This window comes from Mya arenaria, chromosome 4 (assembly GCF_026914265.1).
Source record: "Mya arenaria isolate MELC-2E11 chromosome 4, ASM2691426v1".
NCBI lineage: Eukaryota > Metazoa > Mollusca > Bivalvia > Myida > Myidae > Mya > Mya arenaria.
This window is the reverse complement of record NC_069125.1, coordinates 68,392,213-68,412,330: the sequence shown is the minus strand read 5'-3', so window position 1 is coordinate 68,412,330 and position 20,118 is coordinate 68,392,213. Positions and strand designations below refer to the sequence as shown.

Here is a 20,118-nt window from a genome sequence, read left to right as displayed (position 1 = left end):
AACTACACAGACACTAATTATTGAAATGTATAAAAACAGTTTAGAATATAAAGGCAATCCCCATTACCAGCTTCCTTAACTGCTCTACATATACTTTATAGATATTTTTTTTCTTTGAACCATACCATTATTTATCATTCAAAGATTAAAAAAACATTTCCAAGAAAATATTGATGATCAATGAGTATCATTTTTATTGTGTGGCCCATATTGTTTTCAGTAGTAGATATGTACATCAAATATATTAATATTTAGTAATAAAATTTTCTTTTAGTTCAGGTAATATTTGCACTCTAATAGAATGAACCTTTCACCGATTTTCCAAATAATTGTACACTTTTGCCAATTATATAAATTTAAAGGGAAAAATACAAAATGGTATGAGACATAAAATCTGGTGTTAACCGGTATTCTATTCATCTAATGCATACCAGTACAAATCCATTTAAGATGTGATTCCGAGTAAACAGTAAATACAACGAATTGTCCTTGGTTAGATTACGTACAAATTCCATTTTCCTTTAAATTAGTTTTTCTTGTAGCAAATTTTCATTCAATGTAAACCCATCAATCACTTAATGTTGTCACAGACCTGGTTTATAGGTCCAGGATATTATAACCCACAATTTTTCATTAAACCCTTATTTGAAAAAAGGTAATATCATAAAGAACTAGATAGCTTACTATCAAAACTTTTGTTCTTGTATATGTACATGTATGACTATTCGTCTTTAGTGAGCTAACTAGGAGAGGGCATTGGGTAGGAAACTGCGAGATGCCAATGATTTAAAATATTGTTAGGGGAGGTCACTGTGTAATAAATTTGGAGATGTCAATGAGAATTATGGTATAATTTAACCTTTGTGTTTTACGGCAGTGTATTTTAGATCACAGCGGTGTATAGTAAGAGGACAATTTTGTCGTTATTTTTCGGCTGTTTTCGAACATAACTTAGGGGCAGCCGTTTTTTATTTTGTTGTGTAATACGAAGTAATAATAATGATTGAATAATTGCTGATAATTGTTCACGAAAACATCCGATACCTCGAAACAGAAAGGATATGTCGGGTAAGTGCATAATATCCTCTTGCAAATAATCCTAGTGAAATTGTTGAAGCAATTGTCAAATCGTTTGCACCTTTAGAAAATCGACTATATGTTTACCCGATAAGCTCTTGGACATTTGAATGCCAAATCAATGAAAGCTGTCGATTAAATATAATTCATTGCTGGTGGTCACATTAGTCATTCTAAAATGCCGTCCAGGCTTTTTTTTTAATAATGGTTAGGCTAACCTTCATTAAAAAAAAAAGCCTGGACGGCATTTTAGAATGACTAGTGGTCACATCTTTTTTTAAAAATTGAGGTCAAGCAGCTACATGATACCAGAAATCATAGCTGCGACCTCAATATTGATATGGCCGTGGTCCATGTTTTTACACAACAGCTACTGTACTGGTTGATGGTACATTTCCGATCAGGGCACAAATCCCGAACACCAGCTAAAACACACGTTTGTTTGCCGGATCGATTATTCGATGATCTAGATCAATACAAAGGCTTGCTTTGGTCTCACTTGCAAAGTTTCATCTTGTTTTGTTGAGTATTTTTCTAAAAAAAATGCCATTCAATGTTAATATGCTTAAAGATCAAAATATAGCACACAGGGGAATGACGTCAGAGGGCGCACGCGCATCACGTCATAAACAATAAATAACTTTGCAGCTAAGTGTTTATTTAATATATAGCATACTTATTAATTATAATTGTATGACCATGTATTTTCGCTTTTCAAGTGTTCGGTATTTGTGCCCTCCATGGCTTAACTTTAAGGGTGATTTACTGTCTATAAAATGAACGATTTTCGACATTAAATTGATGAGATCGTGAATCTGTACTTTGATAGATGTTGTCACATTAACCAAAGATGTTTCATACACAATTTTAATTTACTACAACAAAAACTCTCCAAGATAATTGTGAAAAAGCTCAAAAAGTGTTCGGATTTGTGATGTCAACCAGTATTGTCAAAACAATAAATTTTGTTATTATAAAAGCAATAATATTTCAGTCAATAAGAATAAAATTAAATGAAAATGTTATTTGCCCCACTGTTCCAAAGTCTCAACTTAAGTCAAGATACACCTCTTTTAAAATATCAGTAAAATTCTATTGGCCTAATGAAGAGAACCTCTGTCCTCAAATGGTGTTAGTTATATGGTGATATATTCTATAAGAGTAGTATTCATGCAGTATGTTGGTCAAACCAAAAAGCATTGTCAAAATAAGTCTGTGTTATTTTTGTGTACTTTAGAGGGTGAGAGTGTGAACAGTCTGGTGGTTGTGGTGCTGGACACCAACCCTGCATGGTGGGGGCGGAACCTCAAGGGATCAGACAGACAGGTACCGTAGGGAAAAAACAAGGGGGTTGTTGTTTCATCAAGAAATCTAGGTGCTAATTTGTAATAAACATGTTAACCACTCATCCAAATCTTATTATTCTTACACCAATGTTTGGTTTCAAATTGTTATATAAAAAAACAGAATTTGAATGAAAGCTCAGAGAGCATTTATTAGTGCAAGGCTGGTGGGCTAGTGCTAATGTTGGCCACTGGTTAATTGTTGAAAATCTGTTTTTAGTTTGAAATCATGTTCTTGATGAAAATGTCCCAGTGTCATTTTTCATTATTTTCATCTCAATGACTTGAACCAGCTGACAAATTGCTATCATAATGTTCACCTGAAATGGTATTAAAACAAATATTCTAAAATTTCAAAATTATTATCTTGAAAATGTTTTATGCCGTCAGCATTGTTTCTATGAATTAAAACTACTTGCACTTACTTTTTGGTGACTGGGCAATCTGGTTTGAATTCTTCCTACATGTAACAAGAACGTGTGCAGCTACAAGAATAATTAATAAGTGGTTAATTCTATCAAAGTGTAAAGAACATAGAAGATGGATGTTTGAGCCTTTATACATGTGTTACAGATTACATTGACTAGGTGTGTGGACAGTGTGATGGTGTTTGCCAACTCTCATCTCATGATGAACCACAGCAACAAGCTTGCCATCATCGCAGCTCACTGTAATGCAAGGTATGTCAGGAAGGTGTTAGGATGCACTGCTTACCCTGTCCCAGGGTAAACGATCAGAATACTGAGTGTTTTATTTATTGCTGAAGTCAGAAGTTTTTTTGCAAACTTGTTGCATAAAAGATGTACTGTCAGAAATTGCAGCAGTGAAGAAATGTTGTTTTTGTGACATTTTAAAATTTAAAATAATCCATTCATTTTTCATTGCTTTATACATGTTATTGCCAAATTTTCTTCTTTGTTAAATCTATAATTCTAGAGGTCCTCTCATTGTTTTTCTTCAGCCACTTTTTATACCCGAAGAAGAACTTGAGCACAGAAGATGTTGAGGGAGATGAGCAAACAAATGATGGCAAATATGAGCTGTTTGAGAGAATGAATGATCAGGTGAAGAACGAAATTAAGGACCTCGTCATCAACAGTAAGTCTGAAACACAGCCATACACTTTTCTCAGATAAGTAATAGCTTCCTTTTTAATCAATGTAGAATCAGTCACAAGACTCTTGGTATTTGGGTTAGATTTGGTTTAATATTACTATTGTTATTGATACTACATGTGTTTTGCAAAAGTATGCTTATTTTAATTGGCAATTAAAATTGAAAGTGCTTAATCTGTTCTATAGTATTGGATAATTGATGTAAATTCTGAGGACTTTATATGAAATGCAATTCATTTTATTCAGAAATGTAATTATATTTATATGTGTGTTGTTTCAGGTATGGAAATGGAGTTTGAGAATGATTCATTGATTGCAGGTTCACTGGCAATGGCTCTTTGCTGTATCCTTTATAAAAGAAACACAACAACCCATGTATTTTACACACATAACAGATTAAATGCACAGTGGTTTTCATGTGTAGCTTGTCAGTTTTATTTCTGTCTTAAAATGCCTTCAATTTTATACGCTCATTTTTAAAAAACTGGGAAGTATTATAGTTTTACCCAGGGCTCGAATTTAGCACTCGCACGCTCGCAAAATGTGAGCCAAAATTGGAAAATGTGAGTTGAATTTAAAGACACTCGTAAAAATTTGCGAGAAAATATGCAATCCTTGAAAGAGATATGAACATAATCGGTGATCAATTCCTGCACAATATAGGTATAACACTAATTTAAGAGTTGCCTATTTTTATTTTCCGATAAACATACAGAAATTGATTACGTAGATTAACGGTATGCGCACCGGCAGGTACTTGTTACTATGTGGCAATTACTCGTTACTCTGCAGTTTTGTAGACTGGTCTTTCATTTCCTTTTCTAGCGGCGGTATTTAGCGATAATAGTATCGAGACACAGTCTGTATAATGATGACAAGCAAAAAGATAAGATTTTTTACGCATGTTGATTTAAAATCGCTGATGGCGATGATCAATCAGTTCCCAAAAAGAAGCCAAAATGAAATAATCTGTCCGTTAAAACTGTTTCGAAGTGGAAGAGGGAGTTGTACATTAAATTGACCATCAACACAGATGACAAAAGGAACCTTTTCAAAATATTTTGAACAGACCAATACTGCCATTACTGGCTTTATCAGACTTCCTCAGTATGTACTGTCCATGTTACATATATGATGATATCGTTTATTGTAAAATTACATGATAATTCATTAAATCAATTAAACTATAACTTAAATCATTGTTTTCTATACAATATATATTTTGCCTAGCAAACACAAAGATTTGCCTTAAAAAAATGCGAGTGAGTGTCTGGTTTTGCGAGTTGAAAATATAAGCACTCGCAAAAAATTGCGAGTATCCAAAAAAATTAAATTTAAGCCCTGTTACCTGGGTCAGAATGTGTATGGGCATTATATTTCTGACAAGTTTGATAACCAGCCATATTGCTCTAGTCACTCTGACAAGAGTTATCAACCTTTAATAGTAGAAATCGGTCTTGTCAAATCAATAACTGTAGAATCCTTTGTCCATTGTCCTGAAGTTAAGACAGGTGTATGTTGTGACAGTGGGCACTCTTGTTTTGAAATGATATGGACAAGTATTTAAATATGTTACATCGAACAAGTATGATTCATTCAGGACAGAAACAAAATTATTAGGGATGCAAACGAATGGCAAAACAGATATTCGAATATTCGGTAATTCTTTCGATCGAATATTCGATTAGCGAAATACATATTTTAGAAGATGTAAACTACTATTATTATTCGCTAAAGTAATAGCCGGGGCATTTAAACCCAATTTTGTCGTATCCAGTACGCGCGGCTGACCCTGATTTCCCCAAATGAGCCTTTGAAATTCTCCATTTCCAGGAAGTAAAAAGCAATACATTATAAACAGACAAACAACAAAATCGAATAATTCAATTCCGCTGCCTTTTGTAAACAATGTGAAATTAGATGGATTCCTTGTAAAACAGTGTTTTGCGCCAATGGAAGGTCTTTCCGTAGGATGATCAGCCTCGTTCTGAGATTGACCTCTAAACTGACTAAATATAACTATGGAAAACTCAAACCAACTCGGGAACTAGTAAAATAGTAAAACGAAAACATAAGTGGATTGGACTTATTTATTGTACAACAATAGAGGAATTATATTCAAAAATCCATTTCAAAGCACGAAAATTGTATTGAAAGATGAAAACAGTTTAAAGCACATATATGCAACAACATTATTGAGCACAATATTACATTATTGTGGCATTTATATCATCACCTCGTTTTGCGCTATTTTGCACAGCATAATTTGCAGCCAAGACAACACATTGGTGTTAAAGCCGATCCCTAGCCAGTTATTGTAAAAGTAGGGGGACTTTTTATAGTACCCGACGAAATGTCCCTAAATGACACATGTCGCGTGTCTAGTCATCACATTCACACCTCTGGGATTAGGGGCCAATCGTTGTAAAAACAAGATAAACGAGCTTTATAAACAACATCAGTGATGAAGGCAAAATGTGTTTTGTTCTCTTTATTGAATTTTTTTTTTCGAATATTCGAATACCGATTTTGACATTCGAATACCAAACGTTTGATTGAATATTCGAATATTCGAATATTCGTTTGCATCCCTAAAAATTATGTTTGCATTTTATCAGTAAAAGAAAGTTGTGTGTAAAAGAAAAGTGTTATGCCCTTAACAAGTTGAAGATATTCACAGAATGGAAAAAGAGTGTACCCATGGGGTGAAACTTTCTTCAAGAATACTGGTGTGTTAATTTTCCCTTATTATCATCCTGCATGTTTCTAAATGAACCTCTATCTCAACAGAATGGACTGGATCTTGTTTGCCGTATTTCAAAACATTGCAACCTAATCTATGTGTCATTGATATAATCTAGTTCCGGATACAACTGAAAAAAACTCTCTAACGCTATAGACTTTACCAAACATCATTTTGTCACATCTTTATCAGGTTGTAAAGGCATCACAGGACAACCCAGCCCAGTACATGAACCTCATGAACTCCGTGTTCACAGCACAGAAACAGGTAACTTATGTGTATTCTCAGTTTTGACTGATGAAAAGGGATGAGGTAGAAACTTAACTTTAACATAACATATTTAGTTTCTTGTCACTACTTTAAACATGGAGATGCTGGTTATAAATAAGTGCTCTTTTGAGGAAAGATGGTTCATTCATATAAAATAAAAGGTGTTCTGTATTGTTTGGTCTTCAGAATGTGGTGATTGATGCCTGTGTCCTGGACACAGACTCAGGACTTCTCCAGCAGGTAAGCACCCTTATTGGCTGGTGTGATTTTTGGATTATAAATACATGTAGCATAATTGTCATCATTAATGAAAAACATGTATAAACAAATGGAAATCATCTACATTTATGGTGTTCAGAAGTGCCACAATTTAATCAATCCCTGACAAGCTGGGTCATTTCATTTATAGCATCGATTTGACTCGTGTAAATGAATAACTCTGGTAACATTCATACACTAATTATGGTCCAGAAATGAAATGTATCTGAGTATTTAATTAAACTAAATAAAGGTCCTACATCATTCCAGGCATGTGACATCACAGGAGGCATATACCTCAAGATTCCACAGCCTGCAGGCCTGCTGCAATATCTGCTGGTGAGTAGACGCTGTAAAAATAACACCTTCATATTTTGTTTAGTGGTGTAAACCATTTAAACTGTATATCTCAACACAGGGAGATAAAATAAAGAAGTTCTATAGGTGGAGGTTCCTGGTCATTTTTTGCCATTAGCTTATAAAACTAAAGGCTTTCTGGGGTGGTTTGTAATAAATGTATATATAAATGCTGCCAGATAGTTCAATAGTTTCTTGGCACAAATTACTTTGAACTTAGCTGAAAGCTGCTTCAAGTAATATCATTCAGAAGGCTTCCAATCAAGTCTGAATTTGCCATCCCTTTTCACTACCTATTTATGGTCGAAATTTGCAGTTTGTACCAATATTGAATGTCAGAGCCTTTGCTGGGCCTAGGGATGTGATTTGTCCGCAAATTCGATGGCTAAACCCCCAACCCTCCTTTCCCCAATTCTTTTATTGATTACAAAGATTCAACTAGGTGCTTCCCAAGGATGTTACTTGTCTGCAGATTCACGGATATACCCAGATCCAATGGCTCAACACACCCCATCCCCAATTATTATTTGTTTTTAGTGATTACAAAAAGTTAACTGGCTGCTACTGGTTGTTAGTTTATTTGTTGTTAGTATTGACACTCCAGTTTGCTTCATATTTAAAGTAAGGAGAGCCCTCAAAGGAACTTCAGGCCAGATTTGCCTCTGAACAGGAGGCTTCATCCCATTGGAGGCCTAAAGTGGCCCTCAAATCCCTCACTGAAATTGTTTTACCCCTTCAACTGCTAGTTTAATCATATAACATCTTGTGTCAGTTAAGTATACTAGTCCAACTTGTTGAATTGATCTACTACAGTAAAAACATCAAGTTTTTTTAAGGTGAAGTTATGTTTGTGTATTTTGGTCATGTTCCTACATTGGAGTTGTTTCCCTTGCACCTGTGAATTTTGTAAAATGGAAAATTCCATTCAGCTGTTTAAAATTGAATTTGAAAATAAGATGTTTCATAATGAAACAAAGGTTTACTTAAAATTCATTAATGCCAATGCTTAATGCTGCCATTGTAATGAGATACTTGATAATGACAGTGGTCTTATGGTTAACATGTGTGCCTCTCACCAAAGAATTCTTGAGCCGACCAGTGGCAAGTTCTGAGCTCTCGAAAAGGATAGTAACTATGGCTTTCTTCACAATGGTGATATAAACTACTGCATAATACTTATAATGCTGCTTGTTATTTAAAGAAGTAAAAACAATCAAATACTAAAATCATTTGATACCTTTAAATTCAGTGGTAAATGTATAAAAAAAAAAATTTTTCCTTGTATGACAAAGGCTGCCTTGCATCCACTGACCTGTCCCATATCTGACATTGTACTGAGCCTGTGTAGTGGGTCTCTCTGACCTGTCCCATATCTCACCTTTCTCTGACCTTTCTCACATCTGACCTTGTACTTGGCCTGTGTAGAGGGTCCCACTGACCTGTCTCACATTTGACCTTGTACTGGGCCTGTGTAGTGGGTATCTCTGACCCGTCTCACATCTGACCTTGTACTGGGCCTGTGTAGTGGGTATCTCTGACCCGTCTCACATCTGACCTTGTACTGGGCCTGTGTAGTGGGTATCTCTGACCCGTCTCACATCGGACCTTGTACTGGGCCTGTGTAGTGTGTCCCACTAACCTGTCTCACATCTGCCCTATATGTGGCCTGTGATAAAATGACTTTTAGCGATACTTTTAAAAAACATCAACAGCAGGGATGTGATTTGTCCGCGGATTCGCGGAATTCCGCGGATCTTATGGCCCCAGAGACCCCCCCCCCCCCACACACACACAAAAAAAAAAAAAATATATATTTTTTTTACCTGAAAATTTTTATTTGGTTGCTTTCAGTTTTATAAGTTAATATTCCAGTTTGCTTCAAATTAAAGTCAGGAGAGCCCTCAAAAGAGCTTCTAAAAAGCCATTTTTTCTTCTACAGCAGTGCGCTTTTGACCCAAAGAGCGCCCCATAAACCCATGGCCGAAAATGTTTTAGCCCTCCGGCTGCCAGGTCAATCCCATCCCTGCAACAGTGGTTTTAAAATGATCATTCATGAACAAAATAAAATCAGTTTGTACATTTACATTATTTAAATGTTTCAAACATCATACAAGTTGCAAGGTATCAACAACGGTAATCAATATGTGGACGATTCCATTTCTGTTGGCAATCACAGTTTTCCATTTGACATGTCACATACAGGTGAAAGCTTGACTGTTCATGATTGGAACTGTCTGAACTTGCAGATGGCTGCATGCCAGGCTAACATGTCGCAATACAAGTATAATCATTGCAGCAGCATGAATAGACTTCACCAATGTCAATTCATCTCATGCTGGACAGAGCAATGATCAAGTTCTGTCATTTCAAGTCATTTCTTGTCAGCTGGTCTTAGATTCTGGATTTAAAATGTTGAAGCAATGGCAAATATCTTGAAAGAAGCCATGTTTAAATGTAGTTTAAATATCTTGCTTAATGTCAATAAAATTTCTCAATGGTAAATATATTGGTAATTGTCCATTTAAATAGCTCTGGCTGACTGTTTGGACTTGACAGTTTTCGTCTGAACTTATCAGCTGCAATATCTTGCCTTTGTTGATGTTAAAGCATGTTTTCTGGCACAGGCCCAGTGAAATTGACGTGTTTATCTGAGGCACAGACAATGTCCATTTCTGTCACAACAGGAGCGAACAAGGCTGTGCTTGATTCATCATGTCCAAACACAGTCAGGTTAATCAATTACTCCTTACCTTCAGCCTCTGTGGTACTGATGATTATTTTGCCATTCAACTACTGACCTCATTAGTAAACATGACTTGCAACCACAATAAGCTTACTGAGACCTTACTGGGGTGTTAAAAGTTGATTTAACAGGCATTTAATAGTGCCATTTCCTTGCTGATGTTATTTGGTATCTGAATTTCCCACTACTCGGTTTAACTAGTGTTTTGTAAAACAATTTTGCCATTCAAAACATGTTATTGAAAACAGTCCAAAGATAAGACTGAGACTCTTTAAGAGATATTATCTGAGAGAATATTTGAACAAGTCATTTATGCTATCTTGTTGCCAATTTTGACGCAGTCATTGGTAGGCTTAATTGTCATTCTTGATACTAGTGTGATTGATTATTACTATTGATTATTGAAACTGGTATTTAATCTGATATTGTGGAGTAATACCACTGATAAACCTTGCTAGATAGTTTTAACCAATACTACCCACTTAGTGAATGAAATGCTGTATGAATGAAATGATTGTGGAACAGCATTGCAGGTGTCCGGTATAGGTTTATAAAAAAACCTTTTGAACAATGGTATAAATAATATACTTATTGTGTTGATGGTTTGGATTCAGAATATAATAAAAAAGAATGCTATTCACTAGCATTCACTGGTAAATGTTCTACTTTTAAAGTGTAATCATAACATCATAAGTAATAGTTATTGTATATTAAGACATTAGTTACACTAGGTGGGCTGCTGAATCAATGGTTAAATTGAGCACAAATATTTATGACTTATTAAGTATTGGTGGGAATGCCTTATTCAGAGTTCGCACAGATTTGAAAAGTACTCCAATTTTAGGCTGTTGGATGAAAACTCCTGAAATTTGCAAAAAACTCCTTTAAACTACTTCAATTTTTGTTTTGCCTTGAAATCTTCCTGAAAAGTGCCTGTATTTTCGAAAAAGAGTCCTTAAAGTTGCTTGTTCTTGTCCAAATGGATTGTCTGTAATAAGAAAGGTCCATCTTTACAAAGAAAATTTGGTCTTAGTGAATGCTTTGTTGGTAAATGAAATTGTATTTGCTGTTCAAATCTGTTGTATTGTGTGTAATAATACAGGTTTTAGTCTCAAGTGGATGATTAACATGAGCACTGGTTCAGTCTATTTCCGTTTCCAGTTTTGCTGTTAATATGTCTTGCAATTTCAACAAAAAAGTGTTTGTTTGCTCATCCTTTGCTGGATTATCATGAAAATAAACACAAAGCAATGTGTAAACATTGCATGAAACTTATTGACATCAGGTCCATGGGCGAGTCTGCCCTGAAATCTCTTCTTCAAAGGAGGAAATAAAGAATTATCTATCTATCTATCCTTGAAATCTCCTTGATTTTTTTGCTTGTCTGGCTGTATGAACACATTTATTACTAGCCAGCATGCATGAGCAAACTGCTAAACAGCTCAATCAATAAAACCAAGTAACTACTACATGTAAATGGAAAGTTTGTAGGTTTTCTTGTCAGAGCCTTTTTAAATGGCTAGGTGTAAATCGGTCAGGCAATCCCATTTGCGGAGGCAATAATGTAAACACTTGTTATACTTGCTTTTAAAACTAAAAGATTCATTAAAGGCAGAGTCTGTCAACTAATTTGGTTGTAAAACTTCAATATATGACTGAAAACAGCATTTCTTGTAAACACTCTCTTCCATCTTCCTCAAAATGTATGAATTGTTTTGCCTTTTGAAGGTTTTGCATTTTTGTTTGCTCATTGAGAACTAAATTATTTATCTGTCCAAAAACTGTAACTCCGTAAATTAATGCAATTATAACTTCGTTGAGACTAAGTTATGAATTATTTCAACATAAATGTACTTTATTGATCGCACACTTTTTACATTTATTTAGCTGGTATATGAATGTATGCATGTTTGATATGACTATGCATGGTATAATACGGTAAATTAAGCATGTGATTAAACATTAATTGTACCAAATTAAGGCTCAGTAAAGAAATTTAACAATTGAAACATAGTCTTAACAAATTAAAAATGACATTTGCTGTATGTTACTAATAGCAACTCGAAGATTTAATGGTACTGTCTTTATTGATTAGATGTTATGACAAACATACTGGTATAACATCCATAAGTGAACATATGTATTATTTTTTTTGTCAGTGGGTGTACCTGCCAGACCCAGGGTCACGTGACATGCTGACCCTTCCACCCCGCGTCCAGGTTGACTACCGGGCAGCATGCTTCTGTCACAGAAACCTCATTGACATTGGTTATGTCTGCTCCGTATGCCTCTCCAGTGTGTATTTCAATATTTGTTTGTACATGACCATTCCTCATTCATGTTTACTTTGAGAATATATGTCACTTTTAAGCAGATGACAGATTATTAAGTATTCTTAGTCAATGATATCTTTGTTTAAATAATGGTGCAATAAAGGGTCAATTATACTAGTTTGTTTGGTCAAAACTGGTACAGTAAACTATCTTTAATTGATAGTTTTATAAATGACCTAGTATCATTGATAAATTTCTTGTGCAAAACTGTAAAACCTCTTAAATGACACGTTTACTGTACGTTTAAATTGTTAACAATAATGATGAATTGTCATTTGATTGTCATATTATAATGGCTCTTTATGCCTGTAGTACCATTTCATTATATAAAAAATGACTCGACCTTCACATTTGGCTGATTTCCAGTTCACTTCTATATGACCGATTTTCTATTTTAGTTTTCTGCAACTTCAGCCCAATTTGTTCAACATGCCAGTAAGTGTATTCTCTTGTCTTAACAAAACATTTTAACACATAAGTATGGATAGCTTCATTATTTTGAATTACTACAAAAAAAAGCCTTTTTAGCTGCCAGTTATGGTTTGGGTTTCTGGTGACCAGCAGTGTATTAAAATAACCACTTACTGTAAATGAAGAAAGTACATATAGGTCAATAAGAGCACCGTAAGTGTTATTGCTGGAAACACACCGAATGGTGGTAGGACTTGCATGCATATTCTCATAGTTAACATGTGCATGGTTTTCCAGTTATTGTATAAGGTTCAAGTATTTGCATGACTCCACAAATAACAAAACCTAGAGTATAAGAAGACTTCTTACATGAAATAGTGTTCGAAAGAGAGACATGCTAAAAATCTGTATATTGTTAGAATGTTGGACATAGGCTTTGACTAGTGTCGTAAATGTCACATCCTTCAATCAGAGATACATGTATAAATTCTTTGTTGAACTGAATTGACCTCCATTCCACAAAGTCTTTATTTGAGATTTTTTCCAATTTCAGAACTACATTTAAGATCATGGCTCCTCCAAAGATGGTGAAGAGAAAGATAAAGAAATGAACAGGCCGATCATGTGGACTGAAGACTACAGCTGACTGGACCATAGCATGGCACATGGTGTGCCTTATGATACAGGCAGTAGGAATGGTGCTGAGAGCATGGAACAGTAGGACTGTGTTTCAATATGAAAGGGAAGATTGGTGCTACCTCAGCTAAGTGTACAGCGCTATGAACAAAAAAGGAAGTTTCATTGACATGTGTGCTCTTTTTGTTGATATTGATTATATGAATGATGTCTTTACAAAAAATGTAAAAACAAGAAATATTTTTGGGAACAGTTTTATTTCAGTAAACAGATGATTATCACGTAGATACACATTGACCTTGACATATCGATTTTGATAACTAGAAAAATATATATGAAATCTCTAAATGTTAAAAAGAAACTATATTGTAAGTAACAGGCATTATCAAATGTCTTGAAAAACTTGTGTAAGCTTATGATTATGTACACAACAATAAAATTGTAAACTGTAAAATGTGTAAATTATGGCTTGGAATGTAGTGTAACTGAATAAGCAAATTTTGTTGAAGCACAGCATCAAGACCTATATAGAAAGAATACTCATGCAAAATGATAAAAAATATCATCCATTATTTACAAGTACTAATAAAAAGATTATACATTTTGGTTTAAAATAAATAAAGGTCTTAAGCAACTTCTGAAAGATCACAAATGAGTCTTAAATTAGTGCAGGTTGATTGAAATTGGAATGGTTCCAGATATAACCTTGCTCCAGTATAAATGCATAGCACATGTACAAATATGGACTAGATTTCAACCAATATTGTAGAGGTCATGTTTGGTAAATGTTAAATGTAAATATAATACCATAACAGATATTGAATTCATGCACACATATGTACAACAATATAATTGAATTGAGTACAGACATTTTGAACAAGGCCTCAGCTATAAAAAGGATCTAATACAATTCTTGACTAGTTATATTTAAAGTTTTCTTAACTATTATAAAAAAATCAGATCTTTCACTAAATATTGGAAGATAAAAATCTGCTGTCTTCTTATAGTAAATTGCCTTACACAACTATGCAAAGCCCGTCAAATATACACCTGTGTTTTCAGGCCTTCTAGTACATAATTGTGGAAATAAAATATACATGATAAGCCTGCAGAATGTTTTCAGATCTATAAAGGGATTCTTACACTACAAGGGTTGTATAAGTATACATTTAACCGGAATGAAGACCATCAAATATGGTGGTACAAATACATGACTTTACAACTAGCAAAGCCATTAGCAGACTTCACTTTTTATTTCAATGATGATGGTCAAAAATTACATAATTGATCAAGGCATGTCAACATTGGATATTCTCAGTTTTCAAAACGCATGTTGGCAGGATATGAAAAAAATGTATCGAAAAAGGTTTAAGGTGACCTGATGTTCACTAAACTACTGCAAATTAGGATGGTTTATGGCCAAAAGCAATGCCCTCAGTCCATTTAAACATAGTCATGTCTCCCATTTAGCCTGAACAAAATCATATTATTTTACATGAACATGTACATTTTGAGCAAAGATTCAGAATACTACATTTTGTTTGGACAAGTTGAGTTGTGCTTTACTTTGTTCAATTATAGAATAAAAATGTTCTGTCTGAGAATATATATAACATCAATAAAAAATACACAAGAAACAAACCAATCTTTCAGTCTTTGAAGGCACATGCATGTTTCGCACATATAAATGTAAAGCTATAAGATCTTCTTTGTCTTCACAGCATCAACATTAAGCATCAATGTAAGGCCCCCAATGGCTATGGTACATCATCCACCCTCTATAGCACCCAATGTACAGCATCCACATGGAACATTTTCACAGGTTTCCACGCTCGGCTTGCTCAACCTCAATGGCCTCAAAGAGTGACTTGAAATTACCAACACCAAAACCCTGTAATTAGAAAATAGAAGATGAGAAACGCAATACCACAGTTTCAGGAAATAATCTGCATTTGTAATATATGAAGTAAAAAAAGTATGATATGCTTGAGTTCAGACTTAATCCTGTGACACTTATGCTTGTATAACAACCCTACTGTGAAACTCATCTAGCCTTCAGAGCTATAAGTGGTTTGTCCTCAATAAAAAAAAAATATCATCACTTCTTAGAGTGCCAGCAATTTAAACAATGACTACTTGTTTTGCTTACACTGTTGTTTTTGCGCTGGATGACTTCCAGGAAGAGAGTGGGTCGATCCTGCATGGTCCTTGTGAAGATCTGCAGCAGGTAGCCGTTGTCATCATAGTCCACTAGGATGTGGAGTTTCTCCAACTACAGATATACAAGACTTGCATTAAATAGGATAGATGTTAGTACTGGTTAAATGTATCTATCAAATCAGCTTTAATGTCCATATTGGCTAAAGAGAGTTAGGGTAAACTGTCAAATATAAGGAATGATAATGTTTAATAAACTTTTAACATTAAGTTCTCTCTTGGTCACACCTGTGCAATCTTGTAATCTTTAATTCATTGACTTTGACAATTAAAGCAATCAATATTTAAGCAGAAATTAGAATGATAATATCTTGAAGGCAAATCACAATAATCTATGACCAAGTCAACTCACTATGTCGAGGTCTTCAGTGACCTTGACCTTGGATGCCTTGAGCCTCTCTCGCAAGTTCGTGTAGTACGTCTTGGGAATCAACAAGAACTGCTGACCTCGCTCACGCAACTTTGTCACCTGTGATTAACAAAAAAAATGAAATAATTCTTATGTCTTCCTTATTTTACACTAGGACACCACAGGTATATGTATCAATTGAAAATCTTATAGCATAAGCTACTTCACTTACTGAATCAATGATATCATCTGTATTGAGGGCAATGTGCTGCACACCAGCGCCACCATAGTAGTCGACATACTCCTGAAAACAAAATATATCATAGTACAATATTCACTAGTGCAGAATGAATAATTAAAGCACTTGCATCAAAGAACTGCTAGGACAAATCGTAAGTAGAATTACAGGCGTATGGTAGATTTAATTGTAATTTTTCTATTCCATGTAAGTTTGAATCACATTTTTAGGGCTAGCATACTTGAATCTGGCTTTTGCGTTTTCCAACAGCAGGCTCATTGATTGGCATCTTGATTGTTTCCTCGAAGTTTGTTACCACAATGGAGCGCAAAGCAGAGTATTCAGTGTGGACCTGCTGGTCGTCCACCGACCAGAAACGGTGAAACATCAAGTTCTTCTCGTACCTACAGGGGGTAATGGCAAAAAAAATGTGAACAAAATAATTCATTTCATGACAAGCACTTTGTAATACTGCTACACACTGTTAAGTTTTTAACAGCAATTTAACATGACCAATTTTCAAGTTTAACCAACAAAATGAAAACATAATATGTACTTCTGTTGATACAAGTAAGATGTTTATTGTTTATTTTCAAAGGTGATGCATTCTTTTATATGAATGAATATTTAAAGTTTACCATTCTGCAATTGATGTCATTTCATCATCTGGCTGGTTACCAACTAGGTGGTCGGTAAAGTTCAGTCCCACTTTTGGTCTGTAAAAGTTTTGGTGAAGTTCAATTTAAATATCACATTCAATGTTAAGTCTAAAAAAAAAAACCTGCTTTCCAAACCAACTGTAATTATTACTGATCAACCTTAATTAAGTAATTGTCACCAGACAGAGAGCAGTGAAATCGAACAAAATAAATCTTTATTTTTTAGGCTAACACAGGGAACTTGTGAATGCTTTATATTTAATTGGAATTGAACAGTTTTGATAAAGGTCATATAATAGTGTCTAAAATTCATTTCAATGAAAAGGTATGCTTGAAAAAGTACAAGTAGTACTATTATAACATGCGTATAAAAGATTCATACAAGAGTTTGGTGAGTGGGTCTGTGTCAGGGTCCACCTTCCTGTACCCGGGCAGATAGAAGCCTTTGTAGTTAGAGAGGTCATACAGGGTGTGGGTTGTGTCCCCATACGTCTGAATTACGCAGTAGCGTACTGTCCCGTCATCATCACTCAACTCTGATGGCTCTGTGACAACTGTCGCTCCACGCTCTAGTGCTCTCTGAAAATGAGCATAAGGCTAGTCAAAACAGAAGACAATTTGCCTTTTTAATACTAGTTAATTTAAGTATTTCAGGTTATATTTCTATACTTTTATTTAATCCTGTTGTTTTGAAAATATATTAACATTAAATATATCTTTATTATCTTTTTTAATAAACTGATATGCACACATCACCAGTGTGGCGGTGGGCATATAGGATACAGTGCGTGATTTCTGACAGGCAAATTTTGATAGGCTACCCAGTGAAAAAACCCTGGGGTGTGTCTGCGCCCCTACCTGCTCCCTTTAATGTCACATAACATTTTCTTTTGTAACCAAATTTTAGTAATGCCGCGTTCAAATTATTTCCATTTTCAGAAAACCTTAAAATACAATAAATCAGTGATTCATGAACAGACCATAATGCCTTTATGGAGTTTATCGAGAAAAAACTGCATGTTACCTTGTAGATAGCATCCAGGTCCTCCACCTGGAAAGCAACGTCCTTCACACCATCACCATGCTTCGAGAGGTGGTCACCAATCTCTAAAAGGGAATAATTTGACATGAATAAAGAAATAAGAAAAGTAAAATAAGTTTCCCATTCTGCTTGAAGTCGGGATTTTTTCATCATTTTACTTCTTAAGCTAAATGACAACCTGTAATTTAAAAAAACTTAAACGAACAATCTGACTTAACAACTTGAAAGCTCATCTTACCTTTTGGTTCGTATGGATTCAGCATGTTCTCAAATTCAAAGAGGATCTGAAAAAGAAGCATCATAATGAGTTTACCATGTACTGATGGTCTTCCCAATAAAGTTCATTATTTAAATAACAGATTAGGAGTTTAATCTTTACAAGGAAGATGAAGCTAATGCTGACCTTGTTCTGGCGGATGACGTGAGAAGCCACCTGTCGACTGCCCGTCTCCAAGCCTTTATAAGCCATGGGCTCAAACCCCATACGAGTGACATAGTAGGAGGCAGCCTGAGCAGCAGTGACAATAAAATATAAGTTATATCTTAAAAAAATGCACTTAAACACTTGATTTATTTAGATTCAAATAAATTTTAAAGATAAATAAATTTAATGGGTATACATGTATATACTATTTTACCAATAAGAAAAACCTTTCTCCTAAAATTAGGTATGATTTACCTTGGCAATGATAAAACTGGTGTTTAATGAGCATGTCACCAATTAATATAATTTATGTTAATTCTTCCCAATTGCTAAATGTGTCTTAATTAGCATAATATACAAATATATTTCAGCACATGATTTACTCATAGGGTTAAGAAAGTAAAATTTCATCTTGATTACAGCTACTGTATCAAGGTTTTTATGACAACAAATATAAAGCCGTCGTGTTGTAGATTTGCAGTTGTAATTGAAATGGCGCTAAATTGGATTATGATTGCCCTTGATAATTACCTCCTTTATTCAACAAAAGAATATATTGAATTCAAGTATACATGCTTAACTTTTTCCAGAGTTATCATGTGTCTAGTACATCTTTAAACAGTTATGAATATTTATACATCATGTCAATGACACTGCCTTTGACCCATGGAGTGGCAACGGTAGTCCTTCTCTCCCCCATGCCCAGGAATGATCATTCTTTAAGTTATCCTGTAAAGCTTACCTGTTTTGCATTTCCTACCCAGAACTTGACACGATGGAAGGAAACAAACCTCCCCGACTCTGGCTACAGTGAAATAACAAGCATACATGTTATAAAGAAACTTAAGTTTCAAGTGTTTTTTATTTGAGAGTAATTGTACAATTGTCTCCCACTATTTGTGCTTTTACCTCTCACTCAAACCTAATGCTCAAAGAAAAATAAAGAAATATGGCATACTCTAGACTAATTGTATAGTTATAAGTATAAAATATATAATGTTTTTTCAATGACAGACGTCATATGCATATACTACATACATATAAACAAAATGCCATGTATATAAAATATTTTGTTGGCCGCTATTTCAACCACTGTGTCCTATATTAAAGACATTGACAAGTCAAATTATTGAATAAAATGCATTCAGGCATGTTACAATCGCACAGGTAAAGACCGAACAATGTGCAGTTTACATGTTCTGACTCGACTCAAAATTAGTTTATTCACACATAATACTTAGTTTACATTTAAGTATCGACATGTTTTGTTTTAATTAGATGTATATTCATCCCCCTTAAAACCGATAAACAAGGAAAAAATAACACGCAATAGCATTTCATGGCTTATTGCCAGTTAACAAATTTACATACACATTTACCAAGGTCAAATATTTCATAAATAAACAATGAAAAAAGTATTAATTTAACAGTTGTCACTTACTTTTGGTCCTTTGTTCGTGTATGTAGTCTGGAAAGGAAAAGGAAAAACATAAAGTCACAACTAAGCTATTATGCTATCATAGGAAAAGAATGTATTTAATTGCATAACAATTGCTTCTCACCATATTTCCAAACAGTCACAACACTGACTGAAATGTTATATGTGTTTTAATTGGATGAAGGCCATGAGGTGTGACCAATGAGCGACAAGAATATTGACACACCTCCGTTTAGAGTTGAGGCCCGGCAATATTTCAAACTTCGTTTTAAACTTACTGATTAAGTTTTGTATTACAGTTCTTTCTTAGTCCAGCTTAGATTCAGCCAGATGATTTTTTTATGAGCGAACACTTCAATCTACATTTACTGTTTAAACCCACGTCGAGAATTGAATGCTCTTCCATAAAAGGTAGAGAAAAACTCAACAGGAAACGTTTAGAAAAAAAATCTTAAACATTGTTGA

General features: G+C 34.5%; 2 protein-coding genes across 2 annotated transcripts; one reads left to right on the top strand and one right to left on the bottom strand.

The window, feature by feature from the left end:
* Positions 1–891: 891 nt before the first annotated feature.
* On the top strand, positions 892–13,548 carry LOC128231546 (general transcription factor IIH subunit 3-like). The gene is made up of 12 exons (XM_052944539.1): positions 892–1,068; positions 2,315–2,403; positions 2,994–3,100; positions 3,382–3,518; positions 3,816–3,878; positions 6,206–6,264; positions 6,471–6,545; positions 6,735–6,788; positions 7,077–7,145; positions 12,066–12,201; positions 12,638–12,674; positions 13,204–13,548. The coding sequence occupies exons 1-12, from the start codon at positions 1,062–1,064 to the stop codon at positions 13,259–13,261; spliced, it is 891 nt and encodes a 296-aa protein (XP_052800499.1). The 5' UTR covers positions 892–1,061; the 3' UTR covers positions 13,262–13,548.
* LOC128231545 (4-hydroxyphenylpyruvate dioxygenase-like) lies at positions 13,525–19,828 on the bottom strand. Its single transcript, XM_052944538.1, has 13 exons — positions 19,778–19,828; positions 19,657–19,683; positions 18,958–19,020; positions 18,195–18,299; positions 18,030–18,075; positions 17,774–17,856; positions 17,132–17,328; positions 16,729–16,806; positions 16,332–16,494; positions 16,085–16,156; positions 15,856–15,972; positions 15,436–15,558; positions 13,525–15,177 (listed from the first exon to the last, which is right to left on the bottom strand). The coding sequence occupies exons 1-13, from the start codon at positions 19,778–19,780 to the stop codon at positions 15,103–15,105; spliced, it is 1,152 nt and encodes a 383-aa protein (XP_052800498.1). The 5' UTR covers positions 19,781–19,828; the 3' UTR covers positions 13,525–15,102.
* Positions 19,829–20,118: the final 290 nt, after the last annotated feature.